At 36.1% G+C, this 21,000-nt stretch overlaps 1 protein-coding gene across 1 annotated transcript in view; it reads right to left on the reverse strand.

The window, feature by feature from the left end:
• Nucleotides 1-21,000, reverse strand: part of alpha-Man-Ib (alpha-Mannosidase class I b) — a 71,738-nt gene that overhangs the window by 40,558 nt on the left and 10,180 nt on the right. The window contains exons 2-6 of the mRNA XM_081744149.1: nucleotides 19,841-20,005; nucleotides 11,976-12,123; nucleotides 7,830-8,015; nucleotides 4,816-4,964; nucleotides 2,148-2,336 (exon numbers count right to left, since the gene is read on the reverse strand). Coding sequence (XP_081600275.1) covers nucleotides 2,148-2,336; nucleotides 4,816-4,964; nucleotides 7,830-8,015; nucleotides 11,976-12,123; nucleotides 19,841-20,005 — 837 coding nt within the window. The remainder of the gene's footprint in view (nucleotides 1-2,147; nucleotides 2,337-4,815; nucleotides 4,965-7,829; nucleotides 8,016-11,975; nucleotides 12,124-19,840; nucleotides 20,006-21,000) is intronic.

A 21,000-nucleotide genomic window follows, 5' to 3' on the forward strand; every position in this document is an offset into this window, starting at 1 on the left:
GGATAAAGAAGGCATTTCCGCACCGAATGACTTTCACCACGATGATTTGCGATCCACAATTATTCAGGGTATCAATTTTCATAAATATACAGCTCTCATGGCTCGCATACGTCCTTTGTTAATGTACACGTGAAATATTCTCGTGCATACATTTTCAGTTCCCGAGTTATTGGCCATCAAGGTTGAAGTTTAGACTTAGTCAAATTTTCGTTAAAAAAAAATCACTATTTTATTTACTATTTTGTGGGAACTTTAACAAAGAGGTGAGAAAAAGATTCATAAAGTGCTTCGTGTGGAGTATTCTACTGAATGGGTCAGAAACATGGACATTACGCAAAAATAACGAAAAACTACTGAAAGCTTTTGACATGTGGTATGGACAAAGAATGGAGACAATTAGCTTGATGGAGCGGAAAACGAATGAGAGGGTTTTAGAAATGTTTGTTGGAAATAGAACAATTTTAGATATTATTAAGGAAGAAAAACTGAAAAAAAATGAAATATTTGAGTTTTACGTCCCACGGTTATGCCGGTTAGGCTAAAGGAGACGGTGATAATGAGAAATGAATGAAATGGTGGAATGAAGAAAGTGGGAGGAAACGGGAGAACCCCGAGAAAACCCACGCACACGGTGTTTGTCCACCACAAAGTTCACTTGGCGGGGGCTGGAATCGAACCCGGGACCCCAAGCACCATAGGTGAACGCTCTACCACTGAGCCACCGCGGCCTGTAAGAAAAACTGATTAGAACATTGGCTAAGAAGGAACTGTATCATAAGGGAAGTTTTAGAGGGTATGGTCGCAGGAAAGAGAGGGAAGGATGAGAAGGCGACTACAAATAATGGACATCAAAACAAAGAAATCGTATGTGAAGACGAAGAGGTTAGCGGAAGACTGGATTATGGAAGCTTCTCAGCTGCGGCAAGTAACCTGCCAATAATGGCAGAATAGCAATGGTGATGATTTAACTTCAGCAAAGTATTAAAAAAACTCAATACTGTGAAAAATGGTATCCATCAATAAACAATAACCAATCAATTTCTAATCGATAATCAATGTGGCACTTTATTTCTGAAACGTTCGTTACCTTTTAAGTGCACTAGTACTAGACTTGAAGGAAAATATTCAAGTGAAATAAAGAAATAATTTGTCATGTTTCCATGTGTGCTTATAGGTGATGCACAAGCACGCTCAGGGTGTCTACTAAAATTACACAATGAAATTTTATGACTTTTTCTTTACCAAAACTAAAATTTCATAACATTTGAAAAATAATAAAAGTACCGATTTTCTTTAGCACTTATCTCTACTTTCAAAGGCTGTTCCCTGGAGCTATAAAAACTTGCTGTTCTCTCACATCACTTTCAGTATATTTACTCTATATAGTCTGTTTTATTTGGTAACCAACAACGAACAATCACAAATCCACTAATCTTAAAATTACATATCTAATTGAGATATCCTTAACAATCCTTTTAAAATGTGCCAGTGACTGTAAACAGTTCAACTGATGGATTCAATCTCTCTTTTAAGTTGCCTAATATTGTTCGATCCTTTTTTGAGCTTTTTCGATCTCCTTCTAAAGTGATTCAACTTCCTCTTCGGTCTGTTGTAACAATATCCTTTTCTTTTCCTTCAATACTTTAAGATATTCTGCTTCCATCTTTATTTTGTTTTGTTTTTCGTGTTCCTCATTGACTTTTTCATGAATGCGAAAGACGCGTGCTTTGCTTGCGATTTGCTAGAGTCTAAAGCCGACAATAGACATTTTTGGCGGTAAATTTTGACGTTTTATAGAACAAAATTTTCCAGTCCCTACTTATATTTGTACAGATAAAAATTGTGACCCAAAAGCTAAATTTCGTGACTTTTTCTTGACTTTCACGACCACTTTCTGATTTCGTAACTTTTCGTGGCCGACAGACACCCGGACATACGAATAAATAAACAGAAGAGACAATTTCCTAATGATCCGATTTCCCCCCACTAACTAATCATCTCTGGACCCCAGTTGACACATTTTATCCTACCTACAATAAAGATTCCACTTCTGATGTTCTGTACAGTATTTCTAACGCACTATATATAGCATTTAAATAGTTTTTATTTTGAATTTCCAACTTAAATAAGATGTAAAAAATTATTACCTCAAATTTTGGATCTCCAGTGGCGATAGATAAATCTCGAAACTCTAATTGAACTGTGGTAACCTCCGAAGTGCTACTGTCGGGGCTCCATTTAGGCGAGTGTGCCTTCTGGGTCAGTAAATTGATATCCGAATATGGCACACCAGAAGGTGACTGGAAGCAAGGCATCAAGCGATTGCCCAAATCAAGCTGGAGAAAAGAGAAAATAAGACTAATTAGTATGCATACTTTACATTCGGAACGCCGAGTTCTGATCATTTTTTAACCATGTTTATTTCTCGTAAACAAATGAGATTCTTTTCCAGGAGACGCAACAACTATACCACTTGCAATATTTTAGATTGCACAACACACATACAATATGTTTGGTAAGTCATTCGATGTAAGTGGCGCCTATTCTGGAAAAGAAAACTAATTTCTTGCAAGAAACATACATGGTTCGAAAATGACCACCTCTTGGTGTAAGAGGGTTCATGGAAACACGATCTTTAATCTTGAACATGTGTTGTTCGTTGTTACATTAACTTTCTAACTAAACAATCAAAAAGGTGTTTACCGAAGGGAAGTTCTTAAAATTAATACAGCATTTTTCAAACTCTCTCAGATTTTGGCAAACTGGGTACGGTAATTAAGAATCCTACGGCACACATATAGAAATTTAACTTCCTTTCCAAAGCCAATGCAAACTTACTTCGTATTTTTCATCATAAAGAAACAGTACCTACGGAGATACAATTGCTTGACTACGTCACACATATAGAAATTTAACTTCCTTTCCAAAGCTAATGCAAACTTACTTCGTATTTTTCATCATAAAGAAACAGTACCTACGGAGATACAATTGCTTGACTACGTCACACATATAGAAATTTAACTTCCTTTCCAAAGCCAATGCAAACTTACTTCGTATTTTTCATCATAGAGAAACAGTACCTACGGAGATACAATTGCTTGACTATCAAATGACGAAAAACAACGAACGCTGCACTTTTGAAAGATATATATTAGGGTGGTCCTTATTTTTCGACTTCTGAGTATTTTATATATACTCTCGCCTCTAAAACGACTTCATATCAGATCAAAGTAACCCATGAGGAGAATTATCTCCACTGAACAATATTAAATGATACCCAAACGGACATTAAGGTTTGAATACATTTACATATACAATTTAAGTTAAAGCTACATGTACGTTTGGAAAGACAATTTTAAGTTAATAAACAGATACTATGAATATAATAATTATTAAATGCTCAGAAAGAAGCAGGCAATATCAGGCGCGTGTTTGTAGTGAAAAGTATCCCAAAACATGTCACGAGACCCCTTCCTATTAAACATTTTGGACCTGAATCCAAAACAGAGGAGTTCATGGTGACTGCCATGATGGTATATAGTAATAGATGCTGTTCTACCTTCATTAGCTCTATCCAAGATATGGTGTCACTTCCTCTAGCTGTTCTAAAATCAGAAGGTACCTTTGGCTCATATTGTATTGTAGAAATCTATAAAGCGTTAATTTTTTTCCGGCAGCACATCGTTTGAAAATGGCTGCACTAATATATATAAAGGGCTTAGGTCAAAGTGAAAATTTCTACACGAGATCGAAAACGAAATACTACTAGTGTTTTCCAAGTATTTTCTGACATATGTACTACCTTACGAAAGTTTTATATCTTCAGAAACACATTTTGCCAGTGCATAAGATACAGATATTACAAAATTCACATTCTCGATATACGAAAGAAAGGGGAAAAAAAGTTCATTCTCGCACCATTTCACTGTATTATCTGAAACTGCATGAATTCAAAATGAAATTGCAGCCATTTCGAAAGTGTGCCCCACAAGAACTACATATCTTACCAGTTAAAACTTTCGGATAACCCCCGGGGCCCCATGGATCAAAGAAAGCACTCCATTCGATTCGACTACTTTCCTATCTCACTTTTGTTCCATCGATTTATCAACCGTTTATAATTTAAAAGCACTGGACATTTTATCTGAAAGACTTGATATATATATATTTTTATATATAAAGAGGTATGCTACTTTACTGGATGCCATGGATGCGCTCTTGTTACTATTAAACTGGTAAAACTCGAGGAAATTCTGGGAAGCGGACTGGGTGGCCTCTTGGTTAACGCATCGGCACGGTATGTCGGAGATTCCGGGTTCGAGTCCAGGTTCAGTCATTCAGTTCTTCACTCTCTGTGTCGTACAAAATCTTTAAATTTAGTGTTTTGAAAATATACAATGTATTAAAATACAAAAAAAAATCTCATATTATGCATCTTAGAGAAACTCTTTCGTTAATGATGTGCACTTCTTTTTTAACAAAACCTTATTTAGTGAAAACTCACATTTAAAGAGGGAAAAAAAATCCTAGGAAATGAATTAAATAGGCGTTATGATAAATCTGACATTGCCTTCAATATAAATGCGGTTAATGAACATGTTTATACCAATCTTTAAAATTTTTACGTATATATTTCAAAACTTCATGCCATTTATAATCAGACTTGCTCAAAAACAATAAATAAATTAATAATAATAATAATAATAATAATAATAATAATAATAATAATAATAATAATAATAATAATAATAATAATAAGAAGAAGAAGAAGAAGAAGAAGACTAAATTTATATGAAGCTATTGAATATCGCTTACCGCTTTATCCAAATACATTTTATCTCCAGAAAGATGATATATACTTAAAATGCCACCCAGAACACGAATTGTCACTTCGAAGAAATTGACATCTTGATTGATGTTAAAATTAAGATTTTCTGCCACCCACTGCCTGGCTTCTTCGTACTCTGTAAAAGCCAAATTATAATTCAATAATTTCACTTAAGGAAGGCTGATTTGAATATTAATACAAATAAATGTTAACTGGACATACAGTGGAACTCCAATTATCCGGACTAAACTTGTAGACGAAATCCCCATAATTGAGGAAATCGTCAAAAGTTTATGCTGTGAGATTAAAAAGAAAAAAAGGTCTAATGCATGTTGAATATAAGACCATTTTTACTAAAAACATTTAAAAAGTCAAATATAAAATCAACGTTCATTTCAATAGGAACTTCAAGAAAATTATATTTTTACGGACGTATACAAGCAGTTTGTACTTCAGTTAAGTTGTTTATTGTGCTTTTCTTTTTTAAAAAAAGTAACGATATGGATTCGGATGACTGAAGTTTAGATATTGCAAGTTATATTGTATGTATTATTGAAGATTCATTATGGGTACCACATAATATGATTGAAAGAAAAATCGAATTTCACATAACTTCTGTTTTTGTCCTGTATCGATTTTCTCTCTTCTTGTGAATTTACAATTACTTCAGGGTTTCCAAAAACGAATGGTGAATTTTGGTGAAGCCATTGTGAATATATAAGTTACACGGTATTTATTTTAATTAGATTTAGCAAGTCAAACAGTCTCTATAGTAGAGAGAAACAGACGCATAGGAACAGAAACAAATTATATTAAACTGAAAGACATTCGGGACAGCAGTCGTACCTTCATAGATTTCTCTAACGTACATTGACGAGATAATACACGTCGTGAGGACAATCAGTTCAAGGAACAACGTCCGAAGAACTGGTATCAAATGTTACTTTGATTCTTGCTTTGATAAAATTCATATTTCGAAACATTTTACTGCAAACATGTTTTTAACCGCATTACTACCACTATGTACGGCCCATACGCAGCTGGTTCCAACGGCTGAAGTGGAAATATTCTTGCATGGTAATGGCCACGAAAAGGTATGAATGATTCTGGTTGGGAAGAAGTCTACGTATTACTGTGACGACATTAGAGCACGTGACCTTTGCAAGCAATGAGCAAACCACGATCATTATGCCATCTGTTGCTGAGAGTACGAACCCCTGCTATTTATGAGACGTGTGTTTTTCTCCTGTGTACTTTGTATAACAAAAGAACTAGAATATGGAGGAAGAGGAGGTTATGGTTCATCAGATTAAGATCCAATGAGTACAACGCTCTGACCATTAGATTACGGGAGATCCAAATGTTAATTGCAATAATTTTAAAACAATTATGATATTAGCAACCAATGTGATTCATGATTTGTTAGCACTATTTGTTGCCTAATGTTCTCCGCTACGGCTGGGATTCAAGGGGTTAACATGATACTACAGAAAGAAGTCCAATAAAATCTGCTAAAGACAACAAAGAGGATTACGCGGAATGTATATTTAAGGATGAATGGGATTGCGTTTATAATAAGGATTAAAAATAACTAAATGTGTTTGCCTATGTTCATGCAACCGCAACTCTTAAATGTTCTGAAATTTATTAGCATATTAGCATTACGAGTATAGAGTATTATTTAGCTTCTTCCCCAATCATTTGGTAGTGACTATGGCTCTCTTGGAAGTGATTACAGTTCATTTGTAACTGTGATGTAATCATGAACACAAATACAGTGTGAAAGTACGGCATAAAAACTACGGTGCATAAAACACGAATCAACCTGTGCTAAGCGGCCACTAAAACCCACGAATGCTATCTAACCGAATTAGAGCAGGAGTGCAGCAGGGAGTCCCGAGCACTAGCGAAGGTGTGCGTCCATAGGGACCAGACGCGTCAGCGACGGTGGGTATATGCATAAACGAGGTAATTTACAACGGCTCACTATAAGACATAGTACCTGCTCCGAATCCGTCGATGGATTTGGAAGAGATACTAAATCTCACCCCGAGTATCTAACATACGTATATGTCTATCATCAGTCACTTAAGCTCCACTAATGCATTTACTTTGAAGTGTAATTCCGGACTTTCCGCAACAGGCTACTCTTTAAGCTTTAACCATAAACATTGAGTAAGTCCACAAATGAATCAGATCAAAAGCAAGTGTTCCAAAAAAATGGGTATTTTTTCTGTCTCTTCTTTGCAAGTCTCCGTTCGTTCACGTTATATTTACAAACCAATCTACCAACAAAAGGCCTATAAAATGAAAGTTCTAGTTTCAATCTCCAAGGACAACCGCTCTCTCTCAATTATTATTAATTGTACAACGTAATCGTTGAGCCCTAGTTCAAATAAGTGAGTTGCACACGTATTAAATTAACACAAAAACTGCAAATGTTGCTTATTCGAATGTATTTATTGTATAGTTAAATCTAGGCTGTTTACAGCTATCATACCACAATGTATTCTCTCGTTGCTATCGTTACAGAATCAACATTCTAAGATACAAAACATTTTTATATAATTATATTTTTTAAAAGTATATAACTTCTTCTTCTAACCTATATAAAATAATTAAATAGTTGGCTAGTTTATAACACCTTTGGTTAAAATATCTAAATGGTGCAGGTAAAGAATAATTCATGCTGTCGTTCTAATTGCACGAAGCAAATACCAAAAAATCCCGAATGTTTGTTTCCTACCTTACGAAGTGAGTTTGACCAATGAAGTTCTCACTCAAATTTGACATATCTCACCAAACATGGTTAGAAATTTACACGTTAATATCTTCTTCGAAGAAAATGATTTCATAATTATAAACTGGGAACTTGCAGGGACGAAATGATATGGATTCCAAAGTACTATATGTTTGCATAAATTAACACTGAACTAAAACTTACGTTAAGAAAGCAACAAATTCAAACTAAAACTGTTCAATGAAATGACATCAAGTTTACCTTTATTTAATCCCATGATGTACATCGTGTCAAGGGAATCCACTAAAGTTAATCCTAAACCAAACCAATCATGGTACGTCTTGCTTATAGGCTTTAGATGGTCATGACCCCACGCAAATTGTTGGTATCCTTTCCACGCATGTTTGAATGCTTCCACTACAGCTGCTTGCCTCGTATTTGTTGGTCCTAAATGACAAAACAAAGGAAAATAAGTAAGTACAAACAAATTAATTAATATACGAATAATAAAGAAAAATACAAGAAATCTAATTGTCTCATGACATGATATTTCTGATTTGACGTAAAGCTGTATTGTTCAATTCTACTGCAGTTGGAATTTTAAATTTCTAAAATTATGTTGAACAATTTAACATCAATCAAAACTCACTATCAAGAAATGCCAGAAATTATACATCCAAAATTTTTCTAGGATCAAAGAACAATGATAAAGGAATGAAAAAAGTACACTTATACTTAATTTAGAAGCTGGATTACTATATAATGGACATTTTTTTTTTTTTACGCGACATTATACTGCTCTAGAAAGTGAAAATTGAAAGGGAGACAATTTAAAAAGTTCACACTGCAGTCGACAGTTATTCAAACAGGTGTGTTATATTGTCTACTTGTGAAGAGCAGAGAGGTGTAGTTGTTTTTTGTAGGCAAATGAGAAAACCCACGTGAAATTCATAGGGAAATGTTGCGGTGTACGAGGAAGACTGTATGGGCCGTAGCAACATCTTCAGGTGATGCTAACTTTATAAAGGGGCCGTGTGAACATTGTAAATTTGCCACGTGTTGGACGCAAAGTAACAGATTCAAGCGAATATGTCACGGTCGTTGAAGGAGCATTTTTTAATACCCAGCAAATCCATCTTCGAACACTGTAGTACATGTTCAACATTTCGTACGGTACAATGTATGATGCGATGCTAGACAAACGTTTTGTAATAATAAAGTACGTACAGATTTATAAAATGTGTACAAAATGAGATGCTCCAAAAACGATTACTTATGCCCAAACCACGCACGAAACCTGTCCTCATGCTAGGTAGTCACTACAAGCTAGCATTGCATCTATTTTGGTTCAAGAGCGCAGCTGGAATGTGACTGTAGGAAGCAAACGCGTTGGCGACGGAAAGAACGCACGCAAACAAGTGCAAACAGTCGCACCGCAAGCCTATGCTAAGTGGTACATACATACATACATACATACATACATATATATACACACAGGGTGTTAATGAACTGTACCGAGAAACTGTAAGAGGTGATTCATCACATAAAAATAAGAGAAAAGTGCGAAAAGCGCATACTATTAGAGCTAGGGCTGTCCAAAATCGCGAAAAAGTCAAATTTCAGTAGGCCCTATTTCGAATTCTAAAGACTGTAGATGGTGGTCCTTATCAGCGTAACGGAAGCTACGCATACACAATCCAAAAGTGTATATTTCGTCAATTTTCAATAGGTATACAGGGTATTTCCTACAGGATGTAATTCTCAGATATGCTCTCAATAGAGTTTTCAGATATACCCTGATTTCAAGGAGGGTCCAAAGTAGGCAGAAGGTAAGCCTTGACAATTGACATCTAATGCTTCGGAGGTAAGTCGGGAGTGTTAGGAACGGGCAGCTCCATGTTTTTGGTGTTCGGAATAATGTGTGATGTGATGTATTTCGTCACGGTATATTTCACGTTTTCTTCACTTATAAGCGTGAAAGAAAATATTGCAGCATGCGTTTTCCCGAGTACGAGAAACTGTGCTGCTGACGATCCTTAACACTTCCGACATCGCACAAGAGGATTCTGTGTTCACTGTTATCAAGGCTTATCGTTTGCCTACTTTGGATCAATCATGAAGTCAGAGCATATCTCAAAATTCGGGTGATGGAATGTCTGGGAATTTCAACCTGTATGGAATAGTCTGCACACCCACTGAAAATTAATAAAATATGTACTTTTGGATTGCGCATGCGTGACTTCCTTTACACTGATAAGGACCACTATCCACAGTTTCTGGAATTCGAAATAGGGCCTACTGAAATTTGGCATTTTCGCGATTTTGGACAGCCCCAGCTCTGAAACTATGCACTTTTGACAATAAGTCCACATGAACTTTTTCTCTTATTTTGATGTAAGGAATCACTTCTTACAGTTTGTCGGTATAGTTCATTAACACCCTGTATATATATATATATATATATATATATATATATATATATATATATACAGTATATTATAGGTATATCTTCCGGTTTATGGCAAGGCAATGCTGTTGACTGCACGTCAGAGCGGAGGCAGGCACAAGTGCGTTAACGATAGTAGGTATGTGTGAAGGCAGAGACAAGTTATAAACAGATACATCAACTTGAGTTAGGTGAGCTAGCTTTAGAGCAAAATTGTACTGTTTAACGCTATTTGTATGTTTGCAGATGACTTAGAAATTTTTCACCTACACAATTTACAACTAAAATGTGTAATATGACAACGGAAGCATATTTCATAAGTTAATTTATACAGACAACATACATGTAGAGTTAGTAATACTAAAGTAAAGTAAAAAAAGAAGAAAAAAACAATGTATACGTAAAATCCTACATAAGGAAAGCCTACATAATCCCCCACTTTATTTATTACTCTTCACAAGTGTTTTCATATTTAAGTTTCCAAAGAATATTGTGTTAATAATAATGTTCAAGGAAGTTATTTATGTACGCAACAAATACGTAAGTCATTCGTAAACACAAATAGCGTTAAAAGGTACAATTCTACTCTAAAGATAACTTTTAGTAGCAACCTAGAAGAAGACGATGCACGTTTCTGCACACTTTTCTTCTTCTTCCACATCCATCATGGTTAACGTGCCTGCTCTCTGCCGATGTACTCAGCACTGGCCCACCAGCTTCGCTCAGTCATGAATTGGTATAGACACAATGTTAGATTTGTAGTAACCACCTAGCCGAATTTGATGCATATCTTCTGCACCTGTGTCTTCCCTTACGAGCATATCCATCGTCACTAATGTGCCTGATTCGTATGGACGTACTCCCGCGAAGTTTTAGCAGCTTCGTCCTAAACTGAATCAGAATACTTGCAGCCTAATGACCACCCTAGCACAGATTAGTACTCGTTTTTCAGGCACACAATCATATTGGTGAATATTATAAATCTGTACTAGGTAAACCTGCATATTATAAATCTGTATTAGGCGTGACATCTTAGTAAAATAAATAAATAAATAAATAAAATAAAATAAAAAAGTAACAGTTCTTAAGCGGCCTGCCCAAGTTTCCCACGAAAACGCTATATTTATGCTATAATATTTATGCCTCCTGAAGTTAACCTTACACGAAGGAATACGATTTCGTCTACAAAATACGACTTTTAAGTCGGTTAAGTGAAAAAATACAAGGTATATATGAGGCATTCGGGTACAATTGATGAACTCAAAGTTACGTACCATCTAAATGCTTCTAGATTACATTTGAGGTTTTCACGAGTAGCAATATCAAACTGCTCTGTGGCAGACAGTTCTCGTGACTCGTCCAATTTGTGGAAATCGTTATCCTTTCCGATAGAAAAGAGTTTCAAAAGAAATGGAGAATTATTTTGACCGTTCTGACGCATTTTCAGGAAACAAGCTATTCTTGAGTTTACCCTTATTAGTCAGAATGCCTCTATTACCAATCTAGTTGAGGTTGTATTCTCAATCTGAACCTTAATACACTACGACAAAATAAATAAGCTTAGTGTTACTCAATTTCCTTACTTCCCATAATGATATGCACTCTCCTAATCTATTTACATTGCTTGAAGTCATCAATGACGCAACTTCCCTTAATATTTACTCTCTCGAAATATTAGTTTACTTTTTCAAAAATACAAAAATAACGAAAAAATAAAAGCTGATGCTGAACACACTTCTTTGTTGATCTTTAGCATTGTAAACAATAAAAAAAAAATGATAGACTTTGTAGTACCTAATATCTTCTTTCGATAGGTCAGGCACCCTATGACGAACTCAAATCTGACATTAGGATGGTTTTATCTTACCTTAAGAAGGATGATATTCTAATAAATTACTTTGATCAGATTTTCCAACTATCTTTACAAATTATATTCTTGCAAGTGACAAAAAACATCTTACCTGTAAAATTGAAAGACAGCTCCTTCTTGGGAGGCAGATTGACTTGCTTCGCCGGAATCTCGGGAACATCAGGTGGTTCGTTGATAGTATCTTCAATTTCATTCTTTTGATATTCTTTCTTGCTGCCATCCCTTCGCATAGCTATAACCTGAAAATCAAGATATTACTTCGTCAAGCAGGTAATACCACTAATCACAGTTTTAATATATTTTTTCAGAATACTATTTAATAAACATTAAGAGAAAAAGCAAGCCATACGTAGTGTTGGAAATATTTTATTCTAAAGAAATAAGAATGAACTCCATTCCGTGTTTATCTACAAGGGTTAGTCGTAAGTCTTGCAATATTCTGGTACACAATCAGGGACATAATTTCGTGACTTTTTTTTTTTTTTTAAATACCAAACCATAAAATTTCTTAACATTCTCAAGAGCGAATTTGGGTACGAAATAGGCCGAATTTTCATTTATGCGATAGAAGCGTGTATTTTGCTTGCTATCAGGTAGCGTCTAAAGCCGACCACAGACATTTTGGTGGTGAATTTTGACGTTTTATACAACAAAATCTTCCAGTCTGTACTTCTATTTGTACAAATAAATAAAATCGTGACCCAAAAGCTACATTTCGTGACTTTTTCTTGACTTTCATGACAGTTTTCTGATTTCGTGACCGATAAACACCCTGACAATATACCTATATTTATTACAGTACAATGAAAACAGGTTAACATTTCAAGTATAGCCCCTCGTGTTGGACCACCTTCCTCTCAGTTCAACTCCATGTCAACCCCATGTCATGTCCCTAGAGGCAAAGAAGTCAAGTCACTGATGTTTTCACCTCCCACTCGTTGGTGAAGCGTCATGGATTTCAGGAAGTGCGTCACGAACCGAAACAGGTAATAATCCAACGGAGCAAGGTCAGGACTATATGCCAGGTGTGACATCAGGTCGAAGGCATCAAGTTTTTGAATGTTTAGTTGCGTTTTTCGAGTGTGGTTTTGCGTTGTCCTGTTGGAGCATAGCGCGCCTTCGCTTCACAAATATAGGATATTTTTGACATAGATAGTATACATTCCTTCCAACTGTTCGGAATAAAGGTCGGCATTGATGATACGATCGTTAGGAACGAATTTCAAGCGAATTACTTCCTCATAGTTCTACCACGCAAAAAGCGTGACCTTCTACTTGAATAACCCTGTGTAACGTCCGGTGCTGGAAGCTGGAGGCTGCTCAACCAGTTTTTGCACATTTAGATTTCGAAAAGACACCCACTTTCCGTCGCATGTAACAATCTGTTTCAGGAAACACATTACGTGGATTTTGTAGCAGTTGTCAGCACATTATTCACTTCTCTCTAGGCCTGAGATGGGGTCAACTCATGCGGCGGCCCCTTACGGTTTTCCCGAGTTCATAAAGGAGCCCGCAAATCTTACAATTTTGACAAACGTTTACAGGTGTTTTTGATTTTTCAACACATCTGTAAAAGCTGAATGACAACTCCGCTGTACAGTTGATTACTGAACTGGATGGGATTGGTTTTCTCAAATATATATTTACATCATCTGTAATTGGACATACATCTCAGAAACAAAAAACAGACAAAATATTTTCACTTAGCGATATTTTACTACTTCTTTTTTTTTAAAAAAACTGTATACTCAAGAACGATGTTATGAGAGAATTTATCTTTCTTTCAACACTTTTCGGAAGAGCCTGAATGTCCTTGTGCTCTTTGCATTCCTTTTCTTTCAAAGACATGACACCTTCCAACATCTCTAAAGCAATTTGTGTCTCATTCAAGTCCCTCTTTTTTAAGAGCCTTCCGAAGTTGACCTGTGGCTTCAATAAGCAGGGAATTGGTAGGTTCTTGTGTGTCACTGTACTTTTCCATTCTTTCGTTAAGCTCGCTTTCAATTTCTTCTATGTTCTTAGCACCTCTAGCGTTTTCCAACCTTTTTTCTGTTGCATTTTTAAACTTCATTTTCTCTTCTCTAAGTGTGAAACTTCTTTTCTGAGTTAGTCGCTGTTTCTCCAGAAACGTTTGTAATGCTTATGAGTATTCTGACCCAAGGTCATCATTTTCTTGGAAACTGGAAGAGATTGGGCATGTTGTTATAAAATTTCAAAGCATCTTTCACCATCAGAATACTTAAATTTGATTCAAACTTCTCGCTGAGCAAAACATAAAGTTTAGTGTAAAAAAATATTAATATGTAGCAGTTTCGCCAAGTATTCATCCTGGCCTCATCAGACACTACCTAAAATCCATCTATTTATCTAGATCTATCTAAACTGTTGCCGACACTGTTTCATGTTAATACGTATATACTTACAATAAAAGTACTGTTTTGCTCAGCGAGTAGTTTAAATCAGATTCAAGTCTGCTGAATGCAAAGCTTGTACAATGGAGAATATCAGAATACTGTTTAAGGTTCTACAAGACATCTGTGTCTTTTCCTCTGGAAGAGCATTTTTTGATGCAGAGAATCTTCTTTCATTGTCTGCACTGCCATGAGACAGGTAGGGTGCATCTTTTACCATTTTACTCAGTAGAGGAATCGTTGGTGAACCATCCTCGACCTACACTGAAAAGTGTCACTAGTGAATGGTCTATGTGCCTTCTGTACAATGGTAAAAATAAACGCAATCGTCAATCCTTTCCCTATTTCTTATTGTTTTATCCAGATCAACCTCCTCATTGGTTAACGCTAGTAAATTCGTAACACCAGTGCTCTCATCGTCCTGTACATTTGATTTGCCCGTATCCATATACTACGTAGTGCTAACCACTGGATATTTCTATAGGCGGGTATTGGTAAACTCTTATTTGTGGGTTTTCTCGGAGTTCTCCTATTTCCTACCAAACTCTCGTTCCATTAACTCTTTCAACCATTCTTCAATCATCCGCTCCTTTAGCCTAAAGATGTTAATTTTAAAAACTCAAGGAGATACGTAACTTGAAAATACAAGTCAGGGACGTACCAAGAGTAAATCCCAGGGGTTCTGAGCTTAATCTATCGCCACGTTAGTTCCTTTGTGGGCCGCCTGTTACTGCTATTTTGCTGTATTGTCATCTCTGCCATTATCTATCTGGAAAGTTCATTTGCCCACGCTTTTCGAGAACTCTACTTCCTTCACACACCCTCTTCAACTTTTTGTTACACAATCAGTTCAGTTTTCACGTGTCATCACCTAACACAGAAGAACACAACTCATTGAAGATTTGAAAAATAGAAGATGATATTGGGAGTTAAAAGAGTATAGCTCAAGACTGAGAAACGTGGAAGAAACATTTCAAGCCCGAACCTTAAAAAAAGAATGAAAGAAAAAAATAGTCCAGGGACCTGCCAACAGTCAGAATAATAACAATCATCACTTCCCATGCGTTGTCAACAATCTTTTGTCCGCTACGGAGAAGAAGGGGAAGGAGTGTATGGTGAGAAAGTGGTAGAAGTGTGCAAGAGGTCCCACTTTCAAACCCAGCTCAAGCAGGATTATGATAGGAGAATACCGTGTCCGTATTTTATTTTTTGGGGGGGGAGAGAGTACTCCCATTTTCTCGCACATCGTCATTGCGCTAATTCTTTCAGAATCATTAAATATCGTAAATAACTTTCTGCTTTAGCCCACAGGGTATGATCGTGAGACATTCATCTGAAGATTTCGTTTAATTTAATTTTATCAACTACAATCATTCCCTTCTGTCATTATGCAACCACGCACAACACACCAAAAACCTTCATCATCTTGATTCTGATCACGATATCGATGTTCTATCAACGAATTTTTGTTATTTGCTGGGACGCCGTTCCATACGTCATGAATAGGACCCACTTATCCTAACGAAATATCCGGGAATCCCTCATTTTCTGTGGAAGAATCCTTTGCATTGCCGCTAAAAGTTTCTGAACCATGTATTTTTGGATAGAGAACACCACAAGTCTAAAACAATAACATGCCGCTTCAGCTCAATGGCTATTAGTTTTGGACATATTCACCTCTAAAGTTAATTCTCCCACGCTTTCGGCAGCCTATAATTCTCAAGAGATTTCGAGGAAATGTGTACTGTCATTTTTTTCTTGTTTCTATTAGTAGATTCACCTCCCAAGCATTGTTAACCGTGCACAATACAATTTATCTTTATCATCCGCTATAACGGAGAAAGAAAAGCGAAACTTTGCATGAAGCAATCACAACGAGGGGGCATCTTCGCATATATTGAACAGAAACACACAACATGCAGTGTTGCCAACCCAATATAAACTTATATATTTTTAAGGACACTACGTCAGATTACTATATATATTTCAAATGAACATGTCAAACGAAAACTTAAAATACCACTTTTATTATTCACTGCTGCAAACTAAGGATGTTGCAGTATCAAGAAAATCCAAAATGGACGAGATAATGTACATCTAAAGTACCTTAGCGCTGGATATGGTCATGGTATGACTTATTTCGAATGAATACGAACGAAGTTACAAGGGCTTGAAAATCTATCTATTAAAATGCTACAATAGCAATTAACAGCGACTGAGCTCTAACCTATAACTTTAACTTTCAAACCTTTGAATTACGGTTATTTGTGATTTCATGTTTATAACAAAGACAAATATTTTTAAAAAGGGTATTTAAATAAATTACTTAAAGAGATCTTTTTCACAAAGTTTATCCTTTTAAATTATTATTCAAAACCTTTGCATTTTAATAAGCCTTCTCCGAAATAAATGCAACTGAACTGTGCTGCCATCTTTGGAGTTCTTTTAAACTATACGTTTGTGGACGTTTATATGTTTGTGGCCAATCCTTTCGACAGTGAGATCTCGGAAACTACAGGCTCTAGAAAGATGACGTTTTCACTGATCGATTGCAAGTTCTGTGTAGATTGTCCAGTTCTAACTCAATATTTAAAAGAACATGGCCATCACTTATTTATTACATTTTTACGGGTACACTGGAAGCGTTGAAATTATAAAAAACTGAAGCATCATATCCTACCTATTACACATTCCAACACCATATAATTGTATATAGGGGCTGCATATCTCTCAGATGTTTGTTTCATGGCCAAATTATAATGAAAAAGGAAAGATAACCATTTCTCCAGTCTAAGTTGAATCTTTATTGTTTGGAGTGTTTTGCTCAATGACCACCATATATCACTGACATTATAATTGATTGTATGTGTAATGTATTAGCTTATTTTAAAATGTATAAAACGATAATCATGCCTGTTGTTCTGTATGGTTGCGAAATATGGTCTCTTAATCGGAACGAAGAACATAGATTGAAAGTATTTGAGAACAAGATCCTGAGACGAATATTCGGACCCAAGAGAAACCGGAATAGGGAATGGCGGGATCTTCATAACGAGGAACTACATAATCTTTAACGGTTTATCCAACATTGTTAGGGTCATCAAATCTAGGAGGCTCAGGTGGGCAGGTCATGTAGCCAGGATGGAAGAAAGAACGAACGCTTTCAAAATCTTAACTGGAAGACCAGCCGGAAAACGACCATTAGGAAGATGTAGGCGCAGATGGGAGGACAATATTAAGATGGGTCTCGCAGAGATAGGAATACAAAGTAGAAACTGGATCCAATTGGTTAAGGATAGAAGTCAGTGGAGATCTATTGTGAACGCGGCATTGAACCTCCCGGTTCCATACGCCATAGAGTTACTTAGTTTATGTATTTGCTTATTACATACTATATGCAAGAAGAAAGAAAACACAGATAATACATAAATTAAAAACTGCAACCGGAAGTAGGCTCAAATCTTGCAAACAGTACGAGATATTGAAAAAGTAATCGAAAAAAATCTCCGCTTTACAGTATCTCGTGCCGACTTTTACCAAGACTTCTTTCATTTGTGTCTGCAAAGGGACATGTACCGATGTGAGGAATACCAAGGAGATTCATGTTCATATAAGAATGATGCGCTGTGTAAAGAGCGCAGGTTCAGCTAGTTTTATTTATGTTTTGAAAGGCTTTATTTCGAACAAATGCTTAGATAAGTATTACATCTAGTTACCTGTATGGTTTGTAATGTATGTGTAAATTATTTTACCACTTACAGCATTTCGATATCTGAAACCATTCCGGAGATATGATAAACACTGTCGAAGTTTGCAACACTGCTTAAATCATGAAATTGCGAGAACTTCTTGTAATTACAGCTACTAACAGCTATTGCTTTAGCAGGCTGTCTACCAAAATTCCAAAATGAAATTTCGTGATCTTTTCTTTCCCAAACCATAACATTTAGTAACATGCTCAAGAGCGAATTTGGGTGTGGATTGGGCCGAATTTTCATGCATTCGATAGGAGCGTGCTTCGCGTGCAATTTGGTAGCACCTAAAACCGACCATAGACATTTCTTGTGGTGAATTCTGACGTTTTATAGAACAACATTTCCCAGTCTATATTTATATTTGTACAGATATTAAAAAAGATCCAAAAGCTAAATTTCTTGACTTTCACGATCGATAGACACCTTGCTTAATGCTATAAAAGAGAAGGAAAACTACAATCATTTTAACTTTTTTCCACAAATACGCTATTTTCAACAGTGTTGCAAACTTTATCATGTTTCCGGCAGCCTATAATTCTGAAATGACGGATTTCTGCACCCAGGTTGGTCTCTACTTCTTCTCTTGGTGTCAGTAACCATCTCCTAAATGTTGTCCGTGTTGTTTTAAAACACTCTGTATATAATCACGTTTTTGTGATCCAAACCACATGAACTCCAACCGAAAATCGAACATAGGTCTCCCATGCCGGAGGCACATACGCAAACTATATAGCCCCGAGCCTTACTTAGTGACTGGAAATGCAGTCTTACAGTAATAAACATTGAAATGTTAAATGTTATCTGTTTTAATAGTTTTCTGCACTTGTGACTTAAACAACATTATATTCTGGGACTTGTTTTAGAGATAGTTTTAACATATCAGTGAATTTTGAGTTCTTACATATAACGTAATTTGTTTTGGTACTGTTTGTATGAATATTAATATTTGAAATTTACACCATTTTTCCAAAATTTTGCATCTCTTTAACCAAAATTTTCACCTAAAATTCCTAACTCTACCGATAATCATGTTCCCTCAGAAATCACCGGAAACATACCAAAAGAATCAATGTCGTCTAATGCACATGGTATACCTTCACAGTCATTTTAAATAAAAAGTTAAACGGTACTTCCTCTGATCCATTTTGCTAAATAATAATAATGATAATAATATTAATAATAATTTTTCAGTTTAAAGTCCCATGGTCAGCTCAAGGAGACATAATCAACATTTTGTACCAAGCATTTAAGCTATATCATAAATTTAGCAAAAAAGGCTTAAAAACAAGTGTAAGCAGCACTATTTTTCTGGAAAGTGAATGTGGGAGGAAACGACAGAGCCTCGAGAAAACCCAAGGACATGATGTCCACCACAAACTCGAGTGGACAGGGATCAAACCATGGATTCCTCGCACAAGAGGTGAGCACTCTATCACTGAGCTATTAGAGAAATAGGTACCCGTATTCACCATAAATGCGCCAGTCCTCTACAAATTCTCGTTTGTTATTCAGACAAGTGTCACAATATAAACAAATGGAAGGTTTTATTGCCAGATATATAATACATCTATTACTTTTTTAAATCCATGTAATGTACGGTACTCTTATTCATCTCCAAACCGATTTAAATTGATAAATACATTTCATAAATACAAATAAAAAGAAACAGCCACAAAATGCAATTTTTTAAGGCTTCAGAAAAAAAGCTGCGGTACTAAATACCGCAAAAAAAAAAAAAAAGCCTTATGTGTAAGAAAGTTTAATAATTCAAAAATTGCTGTTGCACTTACCTCAGATGACGTTGGTTGAACAAACGGCACTTCATCTACCTTATTCTGTGCACGGGGAGCAACATTTATTCTGTAACCAGGCAGAAAGTACGCAGCTGTTAGAAACATCAACAAGGTACCCACGTAAATTAACGTCCGCTGGAATCGAGAGAGCTGTAACCACCACTGAAACGAAATACAGATTATATGAAGTTAAAATCCTTCTACTTGTTAACAAGAATGTACAGTGTGTATATATAAAAATAAAAAATGTATTCCATACTTCGGCATATATGTATTCAATACATTGGCTTAGAACAAAGGAAGAATATACACTCTTGAAATAATTTACCTGAAGAGCGTTCGGCAAATACAAAACTCGCCTCATCCGAAATTGTGAATACAAGGTATGAATGGTATTAAACAGGTTTCCCAATTTTCTACCTGTTCATATATTCGAAAATGAAATGATGTATTTAAGTTTTACGTGCCGGCTAGGCTAAAGAAGACGGTGATGATGAAAAATGAATGAAACGATGAATGAAGAAAATAGGAGGAAACGCGAGAAAATAGGAGAACCCCGAGAAAACCTACGCGCACGGTGTTTGTCCACCACAAAGTTCACTTGGAGCGAGCTGGGATCAAACCAAGGACCCCATGCACCAGAGGTGCACTGCCACTGAGCCACTGCGGCCTCTTTGATATATTCAAGTTATTGAATGCTTCTGTAATTCAATTCCCAGGTAGTTCGTGTTGCAGGAATATCTGCTGCTTTCTGATTAATTCATTACGTGGAAAAATAGCCTTTTGAATTTGATGGAGAGCTCCTTTGTGTCTAAGCGGTTTGCGTACGCGTCTTTGGCGTGGGAGGCCCAGATTTTAATTAAGGATGATTTTCATCTATAGTGTACAGAGGAACGAAGGCTTGGAAACAAGAACTAGTCTTTCTAATATCCAGTCATACTGGCATCGACAGCATAACAATTAGACAAAATTCTAGAAAAAAAAAATGAAATGAAATCCTTAAGTTTAACGTCCCACGATTATGCTGGTTAGGCTAAAGGAGACGGTGATAATGATAAATGAATGAAATGGTGGAATGAAGAAAGTGGGAGGAAATGGGAGAACCCCGAGAAAACCAACGAGCATGGTGTTTGTCCACCACACAATCCACACGGCGC

The sequence above is a fragment of the Thermobia domestica genome, chromosome 17 (assembly GCF_964235325.1).
Source record: "Thermobia domestica chromosome 17, izTheDome1.hap1.1, whole genome shotgun sequence".
Lineage (NCBI taxonomy): Eukaryota > Metazoa > Arthropoda > Insecta > Zygentoma > Lepismatidae > Thermobia > Thermobia domestica.